Below are 24,692 nucleotides of genomic sequence, written 5' to 3' on the forward strand. Positions count from 1 at the left end.
AAATACGAAGCATTCGGTCTATTACAGTATAACACAGCCTTGGCTCGTACAAACGCGTTTGCACAGCAAACCAATGGGAATTTAATCACGTGAAGATCACGTGAGTAGTACTATTTACATTCGTCCCGTCTTTAATGCATTAGAGACCGATGACTCAGCACATGAGTCATGCAACGCTCATTTAACCGATGACGCAGCATGTGGGTCATGTACAGAGATCAGTGGCAACAGTCAGATTTTAAAGAGTGATCATACTGTTAGAAAGTCATACTATTAGAAAAACGAATCGCAGAATAAGGTGTATAAAAAGCAAAACTTCTATAAATTGTAAGATCAAGTTAAAAATGGATAATCCACAACCAGGACCATCGACATATCAAATTCTAAGCAGTGAAGATGAAGGTGAAGATTTTATATTGGCACTTAAACGAACTAAAAGACAGAGAATGAATATATATGATAGCGATGATAGTGAAATAAATTGGCAGGAAAACATGAGTACAAATCCTATAGAGACAGATAATGAAGATAGTGAAACAATATCTGAAGAAATGGATAATGAAAGTGAGAGTAACAGTGAATCAGAGAGTAAAGAATTAAATAAATGTATAGAAGTGATAGAAAATGATGGAAAATGGATGTGCAATGGCAAATTCAAGAAATTTCAATTTCAAGAAGATGCTGGTTTGAAGTATTCAGCCGGTGGACCAGATCCTTATAATTTCTTTGAACTGCTATTTGATAAGACGTTTTTCTCAAATATTGTTATTGAAACAAATAAATATGGAGAGAGCAGGAAAGGTGATCAATGGAAAGAATTAACAGTAGCAGAGTTTAAAATATTTCTTGGTCTGCTATTACATATGGGCACAATTAAATGTCCTCAATTACAAAATTATTGGAGTACACAGAGGCTGTTTAATTTCACTTGTTTCTTGCAACATATGAGTAGGAACAGGTTTCAAGAAATTTTAAGTTCTTTGCATTTCTCTTCAAACAACGAAGATAATAATAGTTTGAACAAGATACAGCCAATTATTGATTACTTCAATAATAAAATGAAACAAGTATATTATCCATTAAAAGAACTTTCGATACATGAGACACAAGTTCCTTGGAGAGGCAAACTAGATTACATGCCTGGTAAAAGATATAAATACAGTGTCAAATTATATGTTTTAACAGAAAGTTCGAGAATAACTCTTCGAATCAACGCGTATAAAGGAAGCGGTATCGATGGCGGTGGCAAGAAACACGCAACAAAAGTAGTTCTACATTTACTAGAAGATTTTCTACAAAAAGGACATTCTGTCTATATGGATAGTTTCTATACCAGTTTCGAATTATCTAAACAACTACTTGATGCCAAAACTTATTGCACAGGCACTTTACAAAACTTCAGAAATGGAAATAATATACATGTTGTTAAGGCAAAGCTTGCAAAAGGTGAAATGATATTTCGTCACAAAAACAATATTATGATGGGTAAATTTCAAGATAAAAAAGACGTTTTGTTTATCTCGAGCGAATTTAATGCAGATTTTATAGAATTGGAAAATAAAAAAAAAGAAAAATATAAAAAGCCCTTAGCATTATATAAGTATAATGCATTTATGGATGATATCTACAAGAAGGATCAAATGTTGTTTTATTGTAGTTGTGTTAGAAGAACATTTAAATGGTACATTAAATTATGGATAAATATTGTAGAAACTTTATTGTTAAATTCTTTTTTTCTGTATTCGAAATACTCACCTTCAACAAAGAAGATAATCTTCTTCAATTTTCGTCTATGCATTATTAATGCATTCTTATTCGAAAATAATCAAGAAAATATACCTCCTACTTTGTTGCAACATGAGCATTTACCCGAAATGTTATCAAGAGACGAACAAAACAGAATAAAAAGGAAAAGATGTAGACAATGTTTTGCTAAAGGATTACGAAAAAACACTAATTACTTTTGCAGTGGGTGTAAGGATAATCCAGGTTTATGTTTAGGGGGCTGTTTTAAGGAGTACCATAAACGTCTTTTATGATATGTATTACCATGGATCCTGACTGTTATAATAAAAAAAAAAGAAAAATCATAGGATAAGATTTTTTCCCCCGATAAGAAATGTTATTTCATTCTAATTTCACAGAAACCATACGAAAAGGATGTTTCGATGTCTGATGATCTACGAAGGATTTCAAAAAGCGTTGACAGACGCTGTGCCGGAAACAACGTTGAGGCACATCGAGAAGACCTTGAAGACCCTTTAATTTAGTTGATCGTTTCCGTTGAAAATGATCGTGCGGTCGATAAGATCGAAATGATTTCGAGACGCGTGGCGCCACTCGGTTTTCGTCCATCGAGTTGCCCGTCAATTCGAACTGTTATTTCGCGTCCAGTAGCGCGTTAGACGAGACCTAAAGCGCACGGAGAGAAATTTTTTCCACACTCACTGATATTTCTCTCCGGGTACGAATCTATGGTTTTTTTTCCTACGAATTTAATCGCACGTTTAGCCATGCAAAAGAAGAAAATACGATCGTACTGCTAGTCGACTGATATCCGTCTGTAACGTTTTGATACTCAAATGTACATTCGTACATTTCTTTTTATACCGTGCAACAAGCAGTATACTCGCGCGTTACGTTCAAATGAGAAACGCTTATTTACATAACGTGGATTTTTATGAATATATTTTTCGTACCGGATGAGATTCTACCTTGTCTTAACACTCGTTTTCGAATTTCGGTTTCAGATTTTTCAGGAATTTGCCGATTTCATTTTATAAAATTGTTCTCTTCGGAAAATATGTTTTAATCGAAGAAACTCTGAATATAAGAAATTCACATTGTGTAAATAAACTTTCCTATATTACGCAGTGTAGCCATTGCTCTGAAGGCATAGCGAAGATAGTAAAAGTAGAATGTGTAAAGACAAACTTTTTAAATATGATAATAAACGAAAAATTTAATCGATCGATACTTCTTTATGATTTTCGATTTAATATAAAATTTGTTGCTGACATGACACTTGAACTTGGAATCTTAGTGCCTTGACCTGTGCAAATAGTTTACACGATTTCGAAGCACCATCAATTTATAACCTCTTAATGCGTTCTTTATAAAATTTGGTAATACAGAACTAATTAGATAAAAATTTAACTTCGGATATAGAAATTTCACAGATCGTTACTCTATTTTACACCTTTTCCCATTTGAAGAGGCGCTCGTCTTTATATACTGTTAATAAAATAAAATGTGATATACGTAAAGAAACGATATTAAGTTTTATTGAACAATTAATTATAAGTTTTTTGTTGGCAAGCTTGAAAATTTTAACTCAAGCAGATTATCTCAAAGAATTTTTACCTTTTCTTACTTCACCAACTCTTCTACAAGGAGTTGCAGGAAGAAAATTATACATGATTTTCCTTGAAGAAAGGAAAACATTGCTCATGGCAATGATTCCATTTCAAAGGTTTTTGAGATAATTTAAAATAAATACTAGATAATTTGAATATACAATTAAAAATTTTATAAACGCAAAAGAAACGACGCTGTTTTCGATGTAAATACATAAATAGCTGTGTACAAATCGATAAAACAACGTGGAACTTGCTCAGAATGGGTGAATTCGATCCAATTTCATATTTTATGAACTGAAGTGATAACCAAGCGAACCGTGCAATTGATTGACCGTCCCTCGTAGTAGTGTAATAAATTATTTATAATGTTTGTATTTATATATCGTACGTATTTAATCATAAATACATCGCGCATACGTGTAATACTAATTTATTGAACAAATTATATATTATTAAGTAATAAAATTAATATTATAATGCGACCACATATTTTATCGTGAATTTTTGAAGTTTGTTCTTTGTTTTTTTTTTTGTTTTTGTTTTTCAAACAGCAGAAGCACCGAACCGTGGTGCTTTTTACATTAATTATCAGGATTTCATTTTTCAATAAAATGGAGCATTCGTTATTGCAACAAAGTTCGTTAACAGAGAAGAAACTCGAAATAATTGTAAATACCATTGAAAATATAGTAAGTATTCGGCGAGAACTGTTTTATAAACAAAATTAAAAACTCGTTTTCCAATGATCGTAAATGTAACGTTGGCTATTCAAATTTGTAACGTAACTTTCAAGTCGAATTAAAAATTTTATTTTGTTTTAGACAGAAATTTTGTACCTTTAAAATTATTTATTAATCGTCATTTTCCGTATAACGTCACAGTTTTCGAAAAATTTAGATTAGAAAGGACGACATACAGGTGACATTCAAAGTGGAGCATAATGGAATTATTTTGGGTGAAAGTACTCCTATATTCGTGGAAGCAAATTGCGAGGAGAAATTATCAGTTCACGACGTCGATTTCGTAGTCTACTTGCCAGTTATTATAAACGACCGAGAAAGTCTTGATTCAATTGTATCGACTCCAATTTTAAGTAAAAATTAAAATTATTCGTTTTAATAGACCATACGTATATTTTATCTGTTTTATTTGCAAGTAATGTTTTACTTGCAGTAAAGGTTGAGTATGTCGCAGAAAACGAAGAGGAAGAACGTTCTACCGTCTCTATCACCGAAGTTAAAAAACGATCGATATTCACTACCAAGTCTGCGTCTACACTTACGCCGAGATTATTGGGAATCTGTAATCTCGATTTAATGCCGATAGTATTAGGTGCTGAGAACCTTGTTACTGTTAATTTTTATCTAAAAATGTTAAACTTGGTGACCGTGATTTTTTTAAAGTAACGATCGTTTGTTAGAAAATATACAAATTTTTTAGGCGAACGATATTTCACTGAGAAACTGATACTAGAAACGCCACAGTTTTCTTACGACGGTACGCTAACACCGTGGCAGAATCTCCCCCTTTTGACGGTAAATGTTTTACAAGATGGTATACCGTTGATTCGAACGAGCGAAAACGTGAATTTTCTTAACATCACGGTGGAGAGTATTTACAATCTGCCAGAATCGTTCACGGAAAATTTGGAATACAAAGCTGGCACTATAGCGTACATAGATGCCGAGGTACGATGGTTGTCGCATACTGCCGCTCATAAATCTGTGGTTTAACAAACTCATTGTTTGATATTAGGTCCCTGAAAATGTAATTTTCGAGCATGGGAAATGGATGAAATTCCGTGACGTCGAAAGGACCAAGCGTTGGAATACATTGAACAATCTTGAAAATAGATCCAGACTGTCCAAGTATAAACTGGACTGTGATTTTATGGGAGTGAAGAATATGTTTAAGAAGCAGATCAATTTGGCGGTACTATTATTATTGAATTTCCGAATGTCTATGCCAATAGATGTTCTTATAGAATACATTCTATATTAAAAATTATTATTGGTATTTTAGGAAATGGTGTGCAATGACGCGCCACGAATCGAATGGAACGCCGTACATCGATGTATTTTATGGAAAACGGGAATCGAAGCGATGCAAAATCATATTATGAGGTATTAATTACGCGCTACTTAAAAGCGCTATTAAATCTAGTAAACGAAGATATTCAAAATTTGAAGGTACAAATATTGGCCGTTCCAATTCATAATGAACGAGAAGAACTCTTCGGCAAAGTCTAAGGTCAGCTCGTTACCGAAGTCACAACTATACCAGTGCTACGTCGATGTTTCGGAGCTTCTTTTCCCAGGAAGTAAACCGCGTTATTTTTTAAACTAATTCACGAAGACGTCGACGAAATGTTCATGAAAGAAAAATTCTTCCTTTTGCAGAGGGAAGTTCCCGGATCGTAGGCCAATTGTATACTTATAATGTCACGGATATATCCGAAAAAGTTGGTCTCGAGAATAATATCTTTGTTCCGGAAACGCGGATCAGAGAGACAAAGGACAAAGAAAAGAAACATAAAACGTCAAAAGTAAAAATGACGACGGTGTACTTAATTGTTTGTAACGAAATCATTGAATTCTAGAATTCACAGTCGGAACAATCCGAAGCGGAAGTTCCCTCGAGCACACCGTTGATGTCAGAAACTGGAGAACCTACCATTATTGTAATCGAAATCGAAGTCTATCGGCCTCTCGTTTCTTGTAGAATCATGCAAGACTTCTCGAATTTGTGAATACCGTTATAAATTCCATCGTTGCTATATTATTTATTTATTTTTATACTATTTGTATAACTCAATACAATTAAAGGTAAGGTTGGATGATATTTTCACAGGATGAAACTTTTGATTCCGAGAATAGAAAAAAAAACGCCCTACGTGTACACCGGTGACGTGGCAGAACAACAGTACACGTGTTGCGTTCAAAAATTGGCCGAGGTTATCACGGAAAGTTATCGAGTATGAATTGTATAAAATATAAAATACTAAAACATAGGAATAAAATATAGATGCTTAGAAAATCGTTAAATGTCAATCAATGGGATTTAAATATTACAATTGGAAATTTTTACTTCTTCAAGCTAGGATTTTCGCGATGAAAATGAAAAGAATCCCGAGCCGTTCACAATCGTTGGAAAGACTACCGACGAAGAAAAAGAACCGAGAAAATACTGCTACGATTCTAAATTGGTAAATCGATAAATCTATTACGCTGTACAAAACGAAACGAAACGATTTAAATAGTTGCGGGTCGTCGGTGACCTAACTGTACTAACCAAGCGTCACTGTGTACGTCAATTAAAATCGAAAAATAAAATAATACGTTAAATATGCAAATTTCAGGACGAGTTAACGTGCTTTATGCAATATCTTTATAAAACTGGGATATATATATCTATACGTAACACATTGAAAGCGAAAGTCACTATGCTGCTAGATCAAAGGTTCCGGATGCCTTTGAACCTAATCGATTCCAACAAAACTCAAGTACTTACACCTATATACATACACATATCTGTATATGCGAACATAATACTGTTTTCTATATCGAACGACTTTATTCGCAGAATTTCATCGCATCTGTGTACACGTACTTGGTCGAACAGATGCACATAGCTATCAATAAAATCGTCGAAGGCCGACACGTTCAGGATCTGCCACACGTCGTGAATGCGAAACTGTTGTATTTTTACGCCGAAGAGGCTTACGAGCTTGAAGACTTGGATAAAGCGAAACGTTATTACACGACAGTAAACGCTTTGCTCAGTTTATTCTGTAATAGTAAAGGACACACGCCGCGCGTTGCATATTTTCACGTTCGAGATATTGCCGTTTAATGTACTCAACATAAAATAATAGTAAAATTTTTTCCTTGTCCCACAACCTTTATGCGAAATTTTTATTATTTCTAGGCAATATTCTAAACATGTTAAAATAATGTTTTGGTACCCCGCGTGGATTATACTATTGAATTAAAACAATTGGGTTTATTAAAATTTACTGAATGTTCGTTCTTTCTGCAGGTAATAACGACGTATAAGACTGACCCAGAACCTTGGACGAAGTATGCGATTTTTCTTAAAAAGATCGGTGACACCGAACGCGCGAAACAATGCTGCTTAGAAGCGCTCGCATTAAATAGGCAATATGTGTTCGCGTAAGCAAGTCCTTGGTCTTTGATTATTCCCAAGACATAAGTTTTAATCACGAGCAAACAGTAAATTCTAGTGATTATAGATTACTATTTTACGCGATGATCCTGTTCGAAGAACAAGAATACAAACAGGCAGAAATATTCTTCAGAGCCATCACAGATTTTTACCCAAGATTTTTTGAGGGCTGGGCCACTTTGCATCTTTTCTATTTGCGAACAGAATATTATCCAGGTAACCTCCATCGCTCTGGCATTTTACAGACAGTGGAATTGTAAAGTAGCTTTTAATGTGTATGTAACTATGTATTTAATAAGATCCAATTGTTTGTCAATATTGCAGGAGTAGATCTTACGCTTCGTGTAGCAGAGAAATGTATAAGAGACAAGAATCAAGTAATAAAACTTACCGAAGAACCGCTCGCTTGGTTCACGTTTCATTGTCCCGAGAATAATGTCTACATGATGACGACAAAATTTCTATTGAAGTTGAATCTCTGCGAAGTAAAACATATTTAACATAAAGTATAGTATATTTAATTATAGCTAAAAATTAGTTTTGAAAACAATATACCTGGACTGATTGATGTTACATTGCTACCAACATTAATTTCTTCTTCTTTGAAATATTGTATTCCGGTCGTTTACAGTTTGCAGGAATTGCATTGGCAGAGGAAATGTCTAATTCTAATAGATCTACTCATTTCCTGTACTACATGGCGGTGGAGCATTATTTGTCTGGTAGATTCGAAGACGCGCTTTCTCATTTAGAAGAAATTAAATGCACGTACGGAATGGTTTGTGTCATTGACTTATGCGATTTAAAATTCTATAGATTCGTTTCATTCTTGATGTCGATTTTTCGTAGGATTATTCAATCGGTAGTCTAATGGGTCACTGCTACTTAAAATTGGGTAACAAGGAACAAGCTATAGAATGCTATGAATTTACACGCATGTTGTTTGATAGACCTAACAATTTGCATTTAGTGGAAGTGAGGTAACAACAATACTAATGCTATTTTAATCGCATTAAACATTTCCATGACTTGAAAAACCCATAATGTATTAATAAGTATAATTTCTTAGACTGGGGTATCATTGTTTCGAAGCTGGTGACTATGAACGCGCGAAAAAAATTTTTCTGAGCGCATGCAAGTTCTCACCAACTTCGCAAACATGGTTAGGTGCTGGCATAAGCTGCTACGAAGTAAGAGACAATTCTTTGAATAAACTAAAACGCTTCGATCGATAGAACATAATTTTTTAAATATATGTACTTCGCTCAAGCTGAATGAGTTTCAAGAGGCAGAAACAGCACTGTCGGAAGCGAATCGAATCGATAATCGCAATCCAGATATATGGGGGTATTTGTGTTTGTTAAACATGACTCTTAGAAGATACGACGAGTTTTGTCAGTGTTATAGGGAAATGATAAAAGTGAGTCGTATTTCGAAACATTATTTAATTTATTAAAAGTTTCATTTTCAATATTGAATGGCGTTGCAAACCACAGAAGAATAGACAATGCGTCTGTATTAACAACTTTTATTGTTTATTTTTTTTTTCATGTATTAGAATAATCTTAAAAATAGAAAACTGTGGCTGAGAATAACAAACTCGATGGAGGCTTTGGATTATGCACCACCAATTTTGGTAACAGAATCTGACGATCTTATCGAGGATTATAGCGAAGAGATGTTTGAGGAACAGTTTTAAAACGGTAATGGCACCCCCAAAAAAAAAAAAAAAAAAAAAAGAAATATCACGATGGCACTTAACATATGAAAATAATGCAATTTTGCTGAAAAAAATTAGCGATCGAAAAGAAAAAAGAAAATTTTATGCGTATAATTTCACGCGTGGAAATATTTAAAAATTTAAACGCAAACGTAGTTACATTTCATTAAAGAAACTTCCAAGGTTAACAATTTATTTCGCTAATTTCTTCTTTTTTTGCAAAAGCAAGATCATAGATAGACAGATCCATAAGTCATAATTATCTTCATCTTTCAGTTATTTTTATAATTCCTTCTTTTCTACTTAATATGTGGCGGTGCGATTTTTATACATTAGCCGATTAGTTACTCATGTCGTAAATAAAATTGAAAACATAAAGCAAGAACTTAACAAAAATATTATATAATAAAAAAAAAAAGAAACATACAATAAATAATCTTTTAGTAAAAAGATGTAAATAAATATGTATATATATGTATAGACTATAAAGTATCATAACATTGATCCTTATTTAAGATCAAATAAACATAGTGTACCGTTTAGAATATTATACGTGACTGTTGCTTTTGAATCAACAGTTCTCGGGATATCGACGTGTTAATTTTTCTTCTTTTTTTCCTTCTAGGATATTTAAAAGATATACACATATAAATGTCTAATATATAGCTAATCATTATAGCCAATTATAAAAATATTATTCAAGTGCGATCTATTGTCGTAGAATTTTATACAAAATATCAGAAATTTAAGTCATAATTTTGTTTTCTACGTACACGAAAGCGCTGTAACAATTAACTTTGAGTGCGTTAAATCCTTTGCGGAATTTCATCCCACAAAAATAGAAAAATAAAAGTAAATCTTTTACAACGTAAAGAGTATTACACTTCGGTTGGATTCATACATTATTTCGTTAGTACGTGTTTAACAAAGAAAAAAAAAACAGCTTTTCGTTTATAACGACAGTATCGTAGGAAAATGATAGAAGTAAAGCCGTAAAGGATTAAACAAGTAACATCAATATGATTGTGCGCAATTAGTATCACTTAGTTAATCAGCGAATTCCGAAAGCGTAGTCTTGAAAGTATCTAAAATATCTTTTAATAGTCCTGACCAACAGACTCAACAATTTATGACGATATTTCTAATTCTCATGGACGACAATGAATCAATAAATTAAACGTTAGTTTTCTTCTGCTTTCGAAAATTGCTTAAGAACGATAAGAAATTCAAAAGTAACAATTTAAATTCTAATAATTAAAAGGAAATGTGACGATGTCTGTCGTTGTCGTAAAATCTACTCCTGATTATGTATCGGGAGAATATTTCCGACAGAAGCGAGCTACGACAATGTTTTCAATACTAAAAAATGTATCGATATAATCGATTTGAGTGTATTATTGATAACTGATACTGTTTTCTTATTGTAATATTTTACAGTTCTTCCTCCACGTCTTGTATCTTTTCTGTTTTCTCTTTATTCATTTCCGTCGAATTTCCATTCACGTTCACGTCGCTAAGAATATTATCCGCATTTATTTTCGAATTTGCAGCGTTTTTTAAGTTTATATTAGAGTTGTCAACGCTTTCATCTATTTTTTCACCTACGATCGGTGTTTTTTCCTCTATTAACTCGTTGTTAATTGATTGATTCTTAGCTCCTATCACAGAATATGTTTCGATCTCCAAAAGAATAGCGGCATCGGTTGTCGCTAGTGCACTTCGTTGTTCGGTATCTTCATTTATGATATCATCAAAGTTATTATTTGCAAATTGTTCAGTGACTTGTTCCGACGATTGCTGATCATCTTTGCTCGAAAGTGCTTCTTCTCCTAGTTTAACGATATCGTCAGAGACATTATTGCTTTCGTTTGGCACAGGTTCCTGGCTGACTTGTTCCAATAACTGCTGATCATTTTTGCTAGAAAGTGCTTCTCCTTCTAGTTTAACGATATCGTCAGAGACATTATTGCTTTCGTTTGGCACAGGTTCCTGGCTGACTTGTTCCAATAACTGCTGATCATTTTTGCTAGAAAGTGCTTCTCCTCCTAGTTTAACGATATCGTCAGAGACATTATTGCTTTCGTTTGGCACAGGTTCCTGGCTGATTTGTTCCAATAACTGCTGATCATTTTTGCTAGAAAGTGCTTCTTCTCCTAGTTTAACGATATCGTCAGAGACATTATTGCTTTCGTTTGGCACAGGTTCCTGGCTGATTTGTTCCAATAACTGCTGATCATTTTTGCTAGAAAGTGCTTCTCCTCCTAGTTTAACGATATCGTCAGGGACATTATTGCTTTCGTTTGGCACAGGTTCCTGGCTGACTTGTTCCAATAACTGCTGATCATCTTTGCTAGAAAGTGCTTCTTCTCCTAGTTTAACGATATCGTCAGAGACATTATTGCTTTCGTTTGGCACAGGTTCCTGGCTGACTTGTTCCAATAACTGCTGATCATCTTTGCTAGAAAGTGCTTCTTCTCCTAGTTTAACGATATCGTCAGAGACATTATTGCTTTCGTTTGGCACAGGTTCCTGGCTGACTTGTTCCAATAACTGCTGATCATCTTTGCTCGAAAGTCCTTCTTCTTTTAACTTAACGATATCGTCAGAGACATTATTGCTTTCGTTTGGCACAAGTTCCTGGCTGACTTGTTCCAATGATTGCTGATTATCTTTGTTCGAAAATGCTTCTTCTCCTAGCTCAACGATATCGTTGGAGACGTTATTGCTTTCATTTGGCAGAAGTTCCTTTTCGCACTTAACATTATTCGGAACCAACGCCTCGGAAGACATATTACATTCTTGTAAATCGTCTGTTAAATTATTTACAAGCAACTGCGAATAATCACTTACGTTCTCGAGACTGTTTATATTTATATCATATTTGGTAGTACCATCAAAATTTTCTATATGCGACAAAGTAGTCAAAGAAGTTTCTTCCGTTTCCTGTTTTGCTGCTGTATCGCTTGTAATCTCATTTTTAACAGTTTGTTCTTCACTGTCTGTATCAGATACTTTAGTATGATGAATCATTAGAGCGGATTTGAATGTTTCTAACGTCTCGCTATTCTCAATTATAACGTTATTTTCATGTTCCGTTGAATCATTATTCAAGCATTCACGAGTTTCGGATTTGCTCGGGACATTCTCGTTCGAGGAATCCTGTTTCATTGCATTTGCGTTTCTTCTCATGAGCTTCGGCGATTTAGCAGAATGAGATTTTTGCAAATCTTTCTGCGCGTAAGATCTAACCTCGCTTTCATGGTGCCTCTGAGAATTAGTATCACTATCTTCTTTTCTCATTTCTTTCCTCGGATTATATAAATACTTTGATTCGCCGTCCTTCTTTTTCAGAGACTGAGACCTTTTTACATTAGGAGATTTCTGATTATTGAAATAGGTTCCCTTTGACTTATCCTCAAATGACTTTTGACGAAAGAAAGGTTCAACTTCTGACATTGGTGCTTCGGTATCCAAATAGCTGCTATACGTAACGCGAGACCTCTGTCGTGGCCCGACTCTCCCAGTTCCAACTATATTTGGCGTGTTCACTAAAATTTACAAACTATAGTAACATAAGGCAATTAAAAGAAAATAAATACCACGAGCATTTTTACTGGTAGTTCATAAATATTGGGTTTTTTAACGAAAAAAACTAACAAAATTCGGGAGAATGGAAACCATATGTTTTCTCGGTAGAAGGCAAACATTTATGTATTTCAATACTTTAGCAAAAGATTATATAAAATGTAGTTAACAAAATACCTTTGACGCTCATCATCGGACCTTTCGATACGTTGCTTTGATTAACTGTAACCTTGATACTTTTATCGGTTGCAGTAACTGTTCTTCCTTCCGAAGTTGGAGACAATGGAATTTTTGCTGGCATCGCTGCATTGTTTCTATGTTGATCGTATGTATTGTGAGATCGGTTCTCGTAATTCCCGTAAAAGTTCTTCGACGAACCACGATGAGAACCGCGACTTCCGCCTCGGGTATGATTAGCATATTCATTATCTACAAAGAATATGATTTATTAATGCAATTCATACAATGCAAGGAAGATTAATTACAGATGATACATACTATTCGTATAGTATCTCCTGTCAGAGTCTTTATGATCTTTCTTTGTAAAGTCTGCCAATACGGGCCTTGTTGTTTTCTTCGTTACGTCGTCTATAATATGCATCTGTAACGTGAAGTTGAAAACCGTGTCTCAGATGATACGATATACTGTTAGAAGTCTTAAGAAATTGGTGATGTTTAAAATTTTTATTTATGTTTTACATATATTTATTTATGTTTTGCCAAATAGAACGAAGGTGCGATCATACTTTATCATTATCCCATTCTCTGCGCCAATTGCCTTCCGCCGTTCTTTGCCTGCTGATGCGATCTTCGTCGATACGATTCCGTTCTGCTCTCCATGCATCATATCCTGGTTGAGAGTCATCCCTGTAGTTTCCTTTATATACTTTATTATCCTGCATAAAGTTAAATTTCTTTATATTTTACAAAAGTAACTAAATTTACAAAAACAATATTATTACACACTTTCTGTGTGCTCTCTCTTCCACCAGTTTTCTTCCTGAAACTGCCTCTTATTACTTTATTGTGAGATCTATTTCCAGAAGTTTCTTTTGCATGCTCCATGCCTGGTTCTTCTCGCTCTGAATCAGCCAGAAAATTGTATTTAGGATCTGGTGGTGGCCCTTCTCCCTATAATATATTATATTTTTTTAAAAAGTTGAATAAAAAGTGCAAAAACTATTAAGTTATTTAAACAAAAGTTTAACATAATTGCAGTGATTATATACAATACATTTTAATAAATTCTGTATGAAATCTTGTTACATACTTGAGCAAATGTGTGTATCTTCTTTCCTTCGATAATGTGAGATTGTGGTATGTACTCTTGTTTTTCTTTGACTGGTTTTTGTTTGGTTTTAGGCGGATTTGAAAATTCTGGGGGTTCCCTTCTTTCTGGCCAGTCTGACGATGGCACCATTTGCACCAAAGCATTTAATTTTGCTGCATTCTTTTTATCCTCTTCCACTTCCTGACAATGAAAATGATTTATAGAACAAATATAAATGCTAAGTGTACATTGAGTATAAGGTGACACGGTACAGCTACATATCGAATGATTTTAAAAATATATTACAATACAATTGTAATTATATTTACGCAACAGATAGATATACCTCATATCTTCTTCTAATTTCTTCATTTTGTTGCCTAATTTTATTGATTTTTTCTTCAAGCGCGCTAGATGCCATCTGTAATATCAAAACCAAAAGAAAAACAGATTATAACTTCATTTACTAATATACACTGCTTCTTATAAATATGGGACTGCTTAATCTTTAGATTATTAACACAATTTCTTTAAAATGACCCCAGGAAAATTATTGGAGGTCACAGATTTCAAAATATTTACAATATTTCGTATTTCGCTCTGGTATCATTGAAAAAAATCACAAGTTTAAATAACCTGTTTCTTTCACAATACAGAAACAGTTTTCGTTTGTAGTTATTTCGTTCGAAAGAAAGTACAAAATTCGGATTAATCGTTGTACGACCGTTTAAAAACTAAACAGAAATTAAGCGAAACAAGAGCATTAAAATTTCAATGGATTAATTGTAAATATCGAGGCGAAGATATTTATTCGTGTCACGTTCTAATGTTCTATACTGTAAGGAATTTCACGTTCGAATTCCATGCTTCGTAAACGAACAATACAAACTATCGTACGCAAGTTATTATAGAAAGCATATTCGACGTAATATTTTATTTTTGCATGAAAACGAATAATACTTGTAAAAAGAATGAAATTTTTAGTGGAACAAGATTAATCAATGGCACAATCTGCTGCATATCACATCGAAACAAATATTCGCATCGCTTCTGTTATAAGCTTATTAATATAAATCAATTTAAATCTCTTTTCGGCACCAAAACATGTCATTTATTTATAGCAATAAATATTACTTTTTTTTTAATAGAATTTATCGTATCCGTATATAGATATGCATATATACATATATATATATATATATATATATATTTACTTATTGGTTTACGTAAATCAAAAAATTTAACATGATGGAATGTACGTACATTTCCTATGGAAGGGTTACGATTGAATCAATATATGTGTTAAGAATATAGGTTATATACGCGTATAATGTCTAATTCGTTTTGCGGGGAATGCAGTCATTTCTACGAGAAAATCGTTTAATGTAACGATATAGTAAGAATATTAAAGTGTAGATAGGAACGTACGATTGGAAATAGAATGGACGCTGTCAGAAGAGAAAAATTAGAACATTACGGATAAGCGTATTATATAGTTCGGTTAAAAATTAGTCACATATGTCACTACCGAGCACTATGCAAGTATGTACCCTTATTTTTCCTAAGCGAGACACATTGGCACGACACGCAACACTCACGAACACTCACGGATGTTCTCGGCCGAGTAAGAAAAATTATCGTGGTTCAGTGGTTTTCAATTCTGAAATGATAATTTAATTTTAAAAAGGCTGCTCAGGAATGTATCGCCTTCTCAAGGGAACCCTGCGAATTAACATACGTAAAGCAATTATTCGAAATTTATCAATAGTACTCGAATACCAATAAAATTCAAATACTTAATCTGAATACTAAAATATTCGAATAATCGTAACCCTGCTTTGAGCACATTTCGGATACTTAATTACGTAACGTACTCGACATTTAAAAACTGCATGCAAAATGTTGAACCGCGAAAATTTGATTGTCTAAATTTTGATAACAAGGTCTCGGATTAGAGATATAATTGTAAATGTAAAGTTCCCAAGGGATATTTTAGTGTTTGCATGTGAAAGTATTTTAGCTTTATAAATATTTATACGTTTTATACATCCATTAATTCGTTAATTACAGCTTCGCAAAACGTTGTTACGCTCCTGATTGTTCGACATTTTTAGTTTGAGTAGAATCATTGATGAGTACCACTGCGTAGATCCGTCATGCGCAAAACATCGCGAATCTTGGTCCTCGACGTTTTGTAATGATTGGAGAGTTAACAGTGTATGCATGTTGATGAACGATTGTCGATCGGTCGTGAAAAATGTTAATATTATGAGAAACCGAGATTCCAGATTGTCTTCCTATTCCAATATATCTTGTCGTTCGAAGTGTCACACGTGCCGCGGAATATAACCTATGACGTAGGGACTTTGTAAACATCAAAAGCACACAAACAGCAGGTGGCTTCGGTAAAAGATCGAATGTTTACTAAAAAAGTACATGTCATTTTGATAACGCTAAGGAAATCGCTGTGTAAAGCATTTGCGGAGGCCCTTTGGAAATGAAAATAACGAAATCCACTGTTGTCCTTCTAGTCTTTGTACTAATACTGTCGATACTTGTAGCGAATGTTGCCGATCTGATCAATGTTGATACGCATGTATTAGACGATACTTTGTCTAACAAAAACGTGAGGACAGAATGGTCACGGCCAAAGTTTTATAGCATTGGAACGTCGTTCGACCATTTGATCTGGTTTTTACAGGTACGCGACAGGTATTCGGAAATTAAATTATTCGTTGGAAAAATTCATGTTACGTTTTGTACGTTGTCTGAGTAGAATCTTTATTGTTCTTAGATATCAGATATACATATAAGTATATTTCAAGATCCATTTAGGATAGTAGAATTAAAAGAATTCTGTAATGTGACCGTGGATAACATTAAACCATCTGTTGTGCTTGCTTCGGGTAAGTTTTATTTAGCATATAGAAATTTTATTTGTAACATTTATGCTTGCTATAATGTAATGGCATAATGCAACAGGGGACCTCACAGATGCAAAAGCCAAAGATGAAACAGGATCAAAGCAAATATTAAAAGAATGGGAACATTACAAACGTATTTTAGATGACACAGAAGTTACCAAGAAAACTTTATGGTTAGATGTGAGAGGCAATCATGGTACATTTCATAATTAACTGGACATAATTTCACAGTTTTTGATAATAAAGAATTTGTATATTTATGTTATATTCAATGTGATTTCAGATAACTTTAATGTGGTTAGTCTTGAATCAAAAAATAATTATTATTCCAACTATTCTATCCAAGGGAAAAAACACCCACGGTCTTATATGTATAATATAAATACTGGTTCTGAATTATACACATTTATTGCGATAGATGCTTGCTTAAAACCTGGTCCAAGAAGACCATTTAATTTTGTTGGTGTATTAGATGAACAAGAAATTAGAAGTATACATGGGCTAGTGAATAAGTCTCAGGAAAATAATGCAGATTTTATAATATGGTTTGGTCACTATCCCACTTCATGTATACTTTCTCAAACAAATACAGGTGTTAGAAATCTCATAGGTAAGCAATAGTGGAATATATATTTCTTTTATATACTATTCTAAAATTATAATAAATTTAACACATTTCTAAAAAAAACCAAGACTATCTTAAAATATTCTTTAAGGCAGGCACAAGGAAAGCATGGTATATCTCTGTGGTCATTATCATATGCTTGGCGGAGCGGTACCTAATATGTACACGCTACAGCAAATTGGATTCCTTGAACTAGAATTAGCAGACTGGAAAGATAACAGAATGTAAAGTATCTGTATTTTATATTTATCACAGTACTCTAAAATTGAATACCAAATTCTTAATTTCTAACTTAATTCGAGTACCGACATTCGTTGACTATAGAGTACAGATCAAGTAATTTTGCATACACAATTTTTATTAAATTAAAATAATAACAAAAATGACAGATCCAAAATGTACACACAAAATTATTTTTTTTAACTGTCTATAATGAGTGTTATTTTTTCTTAGAAAAAGAGACAAATTGAATAGCTATTGTATTCATGCTTATTTCTAGGTATCGTCTGGCAGCAATAGATCATGGTCAGTTCTCTTTTATTGATGTGAAGCATGATGAATGGCCTGTAGTATTGATTACCAATCCTAAACATGCTTTGTATATGATGCCCAGGAAAGAAAATTTAATGTCGATTCTTAAATCTACACACATTAGGTATGCATCTTTATATTCAAATATGTTTCCTATTAAGAATATTAATTAATTATTTTTAAAAATTTAATTTTCATTGGCCTTCGGAACAAAACTTGACGTAATATAGGGAAAAAACAAAAAAAAAAAATGCTAATTCCGAATGATAGAATATCGTTGCAATTGCATAGAAATGTTATATCACTGTTGAGTTTTATTCGAACATGTATTATTGTTCATAGAGTACTGGCGTTTTCAACAGTACCAATAAAGGATGTTCAAGTTCAACTGGATGATGTTGCTTGGTTGGAATGTAAACACGTTAAAGGGCCGCTCTATACTTCAATATGGAATACAACAAAGTACAGAGATGGAATACACACTATTCGAGTTCAGTAAAATGTGTTTATTTTCTTTTGCATTAGGTCTGGGTCTGGGAATCTTGAACTGAATGTTTATTTCGGCAATAAAATTAATTAATTACAGGTACGAGTCGTAGATATCGATGGCAGAGAGAAAATATTGTTTCAACCATTTGCTCTTGATGGATCTCGTTTATCATTCAGTATTTTGCCCAGAATAATTCTCATGTCCAATGCCAGCAACATTGTAAGTAAATACAAGAATTGTATTTGAAGATCAACTTATAAATATGCTGTTCTTTTTCCCCCAGTTTCAATTCTTATTCGGGACAGTATTGGCTTTCTTAGTTGTTCCCCTGTGTCTATTACGTTTCCTTCATATATTATGCGAAAGTAAGTACAATGCAAATACATTGATTTTAATATTGAAACGAATTTTAAAATGTTTAGATATAAGTAGGAAATAAAAATATCTCTTTGATTAGGGAAGCAGATGCATCGACCACGATTTCGAACAAAGTTTTTTCACTCGTGGTTCAGAAAATTGTGGGTCTTGTCTACCGTTGACCGCCTTTTTTTCCCAGTGGTACTATATGCATTGTATTTAACCGTTGGTAAGTAATCTATGATTCATTTTTTACCATTAATTGATACACTATAAATATTGTCTTTCTAATGGAATATTTATTTTTGCAGGTCCTTGGGCCATTGGTGAAGTAATAGATGATCATACCGGTATAATTTTTGCTTGGGGAACATTTGTTGGAAATTCTTACCTTCCCGGTGCCTTTACCTATGCTTATGGGTGTTTCCAATTATTTTCGTTCCATTTACCACTCATGTTAATCTTAGCACACAGGGTGGATAAACGGTAAGATGCAATATAGTGAAAGCTTAGTATTCGGAAGGTTCACTATTATCTGCGGATACGGAGATTTCACTGTACATGGTTTATGTTTCATTGTTTACATTTGACTGATACTTATTATTATGTGTGTAATAATATAGTTACTGAAAAGGTAAATGCTTCTGTAGGTTACAAACTATTAGCAAACCCGATAATAAGTCGTTATCGAAGGTTTGTCTTCTATGGCAACACACACCAATAATATTATTGATTCTAATGCAAGCAAATATGGCTTATTTCTTTTGGTTGGCATATGGGACGTTAGCTACCGTGTTATGTCCTTTACGCACTTGGAGCATTTTCTTAGCAATAATGTTATGGCACCAAATAAACGCAATGCCAGAATCATGTCTAAGGTATGCATTGAATCAAAATTTTAGAGGTTTATAATACATTAATTACTTATCTTGCTTAGAATATTTTACGTATTATTAACATACAAAACACAGTAGAACGTCGATTATCGGAACACGAATGGAACATACAAGTATATACATATAGCATAACAAACTCGATTATCGGAACAATCCATTATCGAAATTGTCTCTCTATTAGTTCGGATAATTTACGTTTCACTGAATCCAAAAATTCTATTGAGTTGGAATATAAGTTGGTGTCGTTTCCTTTCAAATTTTATTCATTCAATCAATCAATAATATATTTTCCATCGTTTACAATTTTCTCGCAGATAGGAGTATAATAAAAATAAAAATTGAACTTGTAATGTTCGATGAACAAAAGTTACATTGATTTCGAAGCATGCTATCTGTTTTTTTTTCTGCAGCGTAAATTACAAGATAATGTCGTGTAAAAACTTTAACATTATTCTCTTTTTGTTATCTTCAAGGTCTGCAGCAGCGATTTGGTCATCTCATGGTTAATTTGTACATGGTGTAACAATTCACTACCATAATGTAGTAAATTATTAAATTTTATTTATTACGTAGTTAAACAACTTTCACGCTTTTGCGTAAACGTCAGTGAATTAAAACGTGTAATCATAGAAAGTATGTTGATAACAAATTTTAATAGTCTGTACCTACTAAATGTGAAGCATTTAATTTGTTATGTGTCAAAGATTAACCACGATCAATTTCATGGATTTGTGCCAGTGTATGTATACGATTTATTTCGAAAACGTACTTTGCTTCTCTTTATGTTGTCAAAAAAAATCTAAATTTAGAAATCATTTACACGTAACTGTACATTACAATTCAATAAGTTCCTGCAAAGAGAGCCACAGTATTTGCTAACTAATGAAATTACGGCAAAGACTGTTTACATTTGTTATATAATTACCAATATCTGTTTACTAATTATTATTATTTACACGCGATTAAATATATTGCTAGATTGTTTGAAATTCAATGTGTGGAAATATGTATTTCTACTTGTTCGTTATAAATATTGTACAGGGTTAACTAACCTTTTGATCCTTTAGACTATTCTTAAAATAATTTATTCTTTCAATTAGTAATTGTAATGCTTCCGCATTATATTTTAACTTCACATGGACATTGTAAGATATGCTATGTATTATTGTCAAAGTGAGAGAAAGAAAGGGAAAGTGTGCTGCCATTGTATCTGCGTTATGTTTGGGTTTGTAACTACATTAGAATTCTATTTAAAATAAGCAGATAGAAAAGGCAATATGTATGTATAATGCAGACCTGGATACTTTTATATCGATTTTTTTTTTTAAATAAAATTTGTCCAGGTCTGATGTAAAGTGGATTCTAACATGTGGGGTCCATTGTAGCGGTAAATCGAGGATACAAAAACAACGACGCAAGTTCATACAAACTAGAGATTCCCATTACACGTGTAACGAGTCATTCGCTATATCACACCTGTTTTCCGTATCTAGAAATGTCCTGGACATTTCTCTCGAATTTTATGTAATTTGTAATTGCAATTAGGATATAATTACAAAAAGAATGTAATTAAATTACATTAATTATGAATTAGTAGATAAGAACTTCAGACATCAATTATTATGAGCGACGGATATTATTCGTAAATTCATAATATCATAATGGAAATAAGATCTATATTTTTCCTAACTTCAAAGATAAATATTACAAAAATTAAAAATGATAAGTTACATATTATGTATAAAAAGAGAAAAATACATATTATAGGCAAGAAGCGTGTATACATTCGTAATATGCATTTTCACAAGTAAGATCTAATTAATTTGGATCGTTAAAAAAAAAAATCAATTATATTGATTGGGAATCGAACTCGGGTCTATTAGCGTAGAACACCAGTGCCTTATCATCACGCCACCACTAAATTTGATGAACGTTGTGACCAAACGGTATTTTATCACATCGATGAAACATTAATTATAAACGTCTAAAAAACTATGTTATCCAAACATTGCCCAAACGTTGTCTGAGTTTTTGATAATCCGAAAAAGTTGTATGGTTTCTCTGCAAAAAGGGTAGAAAAAACTTCAAAAAGACCTCCTTAATACGTTAACGATCATGGTGGTCACTGATGACATAAAATGCTCAATATATTTTTCGTTATTATCTTCTGTATTACTTTATTTACATTATTTTTTTGTTACGTAATAAATTGTGATAGATATTAGATATTAGATATTACGAATACGTCAGATTTTTTTTTTTTAACAATTTGTTTAGTAATTGTAAGCATTTGTATACTAACAGCTATGCTGTGCTAATACTTCTCTCCAGCATTGTAGTTATATGGACTTTTTTCATTGTTTTGTATCCGCAATCCACCGCTGAGGTGGATACGTGTTAGAATACACACAGCAAGCGAACAATAATTATCAGAATTTGTTATAAAAATATTCTATGGTATTAATCTCCTATAAATATTTTCTTGTTAAAATATAGGTTCACTTTGAACTTAATTTAATCTATGTTTGAATTCTGTTCGCTCGAGTTTCAACTCTGTGATAATAAGCGAGTATATTAAAAACGAAAGCAGCATAGTTGAATAGAGAAACCTAATGTTTTTAGTTTACCAAGCATTCATTACGAAAAATAGATTTAATTTTGATCGGATGTATCGGAATGATTGAAGTTGGTATTTAAAAAGATAATGCAAAATTGTACAGCGAAGTTGACATCTTTTTCAAGATGTAAATCAGTATTTCATTAGAAGATAGATTTTATTGCTATTCTATATTTTTCTACAGACAATCTAATTGTCTCTATTCTTGAACACGATCTCAGAACTGCAAGTGTGATCTCAATAAACCAATGGTTCCCAATCGTTAACAGTCACGAATTTCTTCCATAGATATCGCCAAATTTCGTGGATCGGTTTTACGATTTTGAATGTAACGTTTGTGTTTCTTATATTTGTCGATGAACATATATTTCTCGTCGTTAAATTATTTTCCTGTGCTTTCTCAAAACAATTCTTAGAGTTTCAACAAATTGTATCAGTGATTATTGGGAATTATCGTGATAAAGTTACTTATATCATCAAATACATATAGTTAAAGTATTTTGTAATGCACTGCGAGCAAAATAAAAAATAATATTATTTTCAAACGTTTAATATGTGGAATAGAGTGTATTCTAAAAGAATTGCTTAAGTGATAAAAGTATTCAGTATTTGTGTAATATATCCGTAAAGTATATGCGAAAGAATAATGCATGTGGATGTTAATAAATGTTATACATGATTAAGTAATTATGAATTCAACTTCTTTCCATCAACACGGTGACTGCCACGATGATCATAATAGATCTATACGTGCAACGTAAACAACCGATGGTTATAGCAACAGCCTAAAATATTTTCTAATCTTTTCTTTCGAACAAAGATTATACTTATACAGGGTGTTCGGCCACCCCTGAGAAAAATTTTAATGGAGGATTCTAGAGGCCAAAATAAGACAAAAATCAAGAATACCAATTTGTTGATAGAGGCTTCGTTAAAAAGTTATTAACATTTAAAGTTCCACCAGTACTGAATTTTTTTCTCGAAAATGCGTAAGATTTCGGGGGTATGTCTATTCACCAAAAATAATTGTAATTGACTCCCGCAACCGAAAATAATTTTTTTAGAACGATTTGAAAAATTTTTTTTGTCGAAAAATTTCTGCATCTACCCGATTTTTTATCTCCAAAATGGGTAGGATTTCGAAGGTATATGTATTCACCAAAAATGATTGTAATTGACCCCCGCAACCGAAAATAATTTTTCCAGAACGATTTGAAATTTTTTAATTTAATTGTTAATAACTTTTTAACGAAGCCTCAGCCAAGAAATTGATATTCTTGATTTTCGTCTTATTTTGGTCTCTAGAATTCCCGATTAAAATTTTTTCCAGAACACCATGTATCTATAATTTGACTTTGAGGATATGGAACAAAAGAATTGAACTTTGCGATTATTTATTCATACAAATTCCGTGTGCTTTCATACGCACGCTACATAAGAAACAGTCGTGTGTCTGGAATTTTAAATGATAGTTAACAATTCGACACACGAGTTCGTATCATGAGTCTGTTAACAATAGTATGTGCGCGCGCAACTGTTGACCACAGAAATAAGATGGCTCGACACGATTTACAAAAATAACTTCGATGCAATTATTCATTTAATAGAGTTTCAAATATTTTTGCAAAATGCTTAATTAACATCAACATTCAACAGTAGGCTTAATTAACATTATTAAGTAAGAAATGCTTTTCGGCGCAAACGGTAACTGATCTTTCAAACTTAACACTACATTCTACTCTCATTCTACAGACTACAACGCTTCAAGTTAGGGTACTCTTCGCTCATTGTCGATTCACCATACTTTAAGCGAAGTCATGCTTACCAGCATAGTATTCCGCTATACTATGTCAGTAACAAATTCGGATCCAGATTCACACCATAAGTCTACATTAAAATCCACGCTATAACTATGTTCATTATGTATTTACGTCGATCGTTTTATATTGTTTTCAACCCTAATTGTATTACTATGCGGTTTGGGCCATTTACAAAGAGCAATTGTAGGGTCTGTGCAATATTCATATAGCAACGACGAATGTCATTATTATATAGATTTATTTACAGACTCTGCAATTATTCAAACGCAACACGCGGCTCAAAGTTCCACCCCAGTACGATTAGAGTTAATTT

General features: G+C 32.9%; 5 protein-coding genes across 8 annotated transcripts in view; 4 read left to right on the forward strand and 1 right to left on the reverse strand.

The window, feature by feature from the left end:
- LOC122401523 overlaps positions 1-3,837 on the forward strand; it is a 41,259-nt gene extending 37,422 nt beyond the window's left edge. For 2 of the 3 annotated variants that reach the window (XM_043403710.1, XM_043403712.1), the window contains one exon: positions 2,145-3,837. In XM_043403710.1, the coding sequence (XP_043259645.1) occupies positions 2,145-2,265 (121 nt within the window). In that variant the 3' untranslated portion in view covers positions 2,266-3,837. Of the gene's footprint in view, positions 1-27; positions 162-2,144 lie in introns of those variants that run through there. The other variant, XM_043403711.1, reaches the window with a different exon arrangement.
- On the forward strand, positions 330-2,103 carry LOC122401524 (piggyBac transposable element-derived protein 4-like). Its single transcript, XM_043403713.1, has one exon. It carries the CDS (start codon positions 345-347, stop codon positions 2,037-2,039), a length of 1,695 nt encoding a protein of 564 aa, XP_043259648.1. The 5' UTR covers positions 330-344; the 3' UTR covers positions 2,040-2,103.
- A 133-nt stretch (positions 3,838-3,970) lies between the features above and the next one.
- On the forward strand, positions 3,971-9,289 carry LOC122401557 (cilia- and flagella-associated protein 70-like). Its single transcript, XM_043403758.1, is given in 19 exon segments — positions 3,971-4,048; positions 4,257-4,452; positions 4,533-4,691; positions 4,800-5,047; positions 5,115-5,291; positions 5,382-5,482; positions 5,549-5,679; positions 5,759-6,104; positions 6,210-6,333; positions 6,718-6,861; positions 6,942-7,124; positions 7,398-7,531; positions 7,612-7,760; positions 7,869-8,029; positions 8,176-8,322; positions 8,394-8,524; positions 8,614-8,734; positions 8,815-8,964; positions 9,103-9,289. Coding segments are annotated over 19 exon segments (3,021 nt in total). The 3' UTR covers positions 9,244-9,289.
- On the reverse strand, positions 9,276-15,758 carry LOC122401529 (putative histone-lysine N-methyltransferase 1). Of its 2 annotated transcripts, none has more exons than XM_043403717.1 (8): positions 15,670-15,758; positions 14,466-14,540; positions 14,120-14,320; positions 13,816-13,980; positions 13,596-13,745; positions 13,348-13,450; positions 13,027-13,278; positions 9,276-12,812 (listed from the first exon to the last, which is right to left on the reverse strand). In XM_043403717.1, exons 2-8 carry the CDS (start codon positions 14,538-14,540, stop codon positions 10,696-10,698), a joined length of 3,063 nt encoding a protein of 1,020 aa, XP_043259652.1. In that variant the 5' UTR covers positions 15,670-15,758; the 3' UTR covers positions 9,276-10,695. The 2 variants fall into 2 exon arrangements, with proteins under 2 accessions (XP_043259652.1, XP_043259653.1); XM_043403718.1 differs by having other exon boundaries at positions 15,548-15,685.
- Positions 15,759-16,294: 536 nt separating this feature from the next.
- On the forward strand, positions 16,295-23,093 carry LOC122401438 (transmembrane protein 62-like). Its single transcript, XM_043403563.1, has 13 exons — positions 16,295-16,820; positions 16,914-17,025; positions 17,102-17,239; positions 17,327-17,653; positions 17,760-17,892; positions 18,168-18,323; positions 18,542-18,689; positions 18,786-18,908; positions 18,973-19,054; positions 19,147-19,275; positions 19,358-19,532; positions 19,697-19,924; positions 20,416-23,093. The coding sequence occupies exons 1-13, from the start codon at positions 16,617-16,619 to the stop codon at positions 20,447-20,449; spliced, it is 1,989 nt and encodes a 662-aa protein (XP_043259498.1). The 5' UTR covers positions 16,295-16,616; the 3' UTR covers positions 20,450-23,093.
- Positions 23,094-24,692: the final 1,599 nt, after the last annotated feature.

The sequence above is a fragment of the Colletes gigas genome, unplaced genomic scaffold, assembly GCF_013123115.1.
Source record: "Colletes gigas isolate AHSC1104 unplaced genomic scaffold, ASM1312311v1 Colletes_gigas_Sc00025, whole genome shotgun sequence".
Lineage (NCBI taxonomy): Eukaryota > Metazoa > Arthropoda > Insecta > Hymenoptera > Colletidae > Colletes > Colletes gigas.

Coding starts and splice junctions, on each gene's coding strand:
- LOC122401529 (XM_043403717.1), bottom strand. CDS start 14,540: ATGGCATCTAGCGCGCTTGAAGAAAAAATCAATAAAATTAGGCAACAA. Junction 14,321..14,465: donor AAATTAGAAGAAGATATGAG/GTATATCTATCT, acceptor TTTCATTGTCAG/GAAGTGGAAGAGGATAAAAA. Junction 13,746..13,815: donor GAAGAGAGAGCACACAGAAA/GTGTGTAATAAT, acceptor AACTTTATGCAG/GATAATAAAGTATATAAAGG.
- LOC122401524 (XM_043403713.1), top strand. CDS start 345: ATGGATAATCCACAACCAGGACCATCGACATATCAAATTCTAAGCAGT.
- LOC122401438 (XM_043403563.1), top strand. CDS start 16,617: ATGAAAATAACGAAATCCACTGTTGTCCTTCTAGTCTTTGTACTAATA. Junction 18,909..18,972: donor TGTCCAATGCCAGCAACATT/GTAAGTAAATAC, acceptor TTTTTCCCCCAG/TTTCAATTCTTATTCGGGAC. Junction 19,925..20,415: donor ATGCCAGAATCATGTCTAAG/GTATGCATTGAA, acceptor GTTATCTTCAAG/GTCTGCAGCAGCGATTTGGT.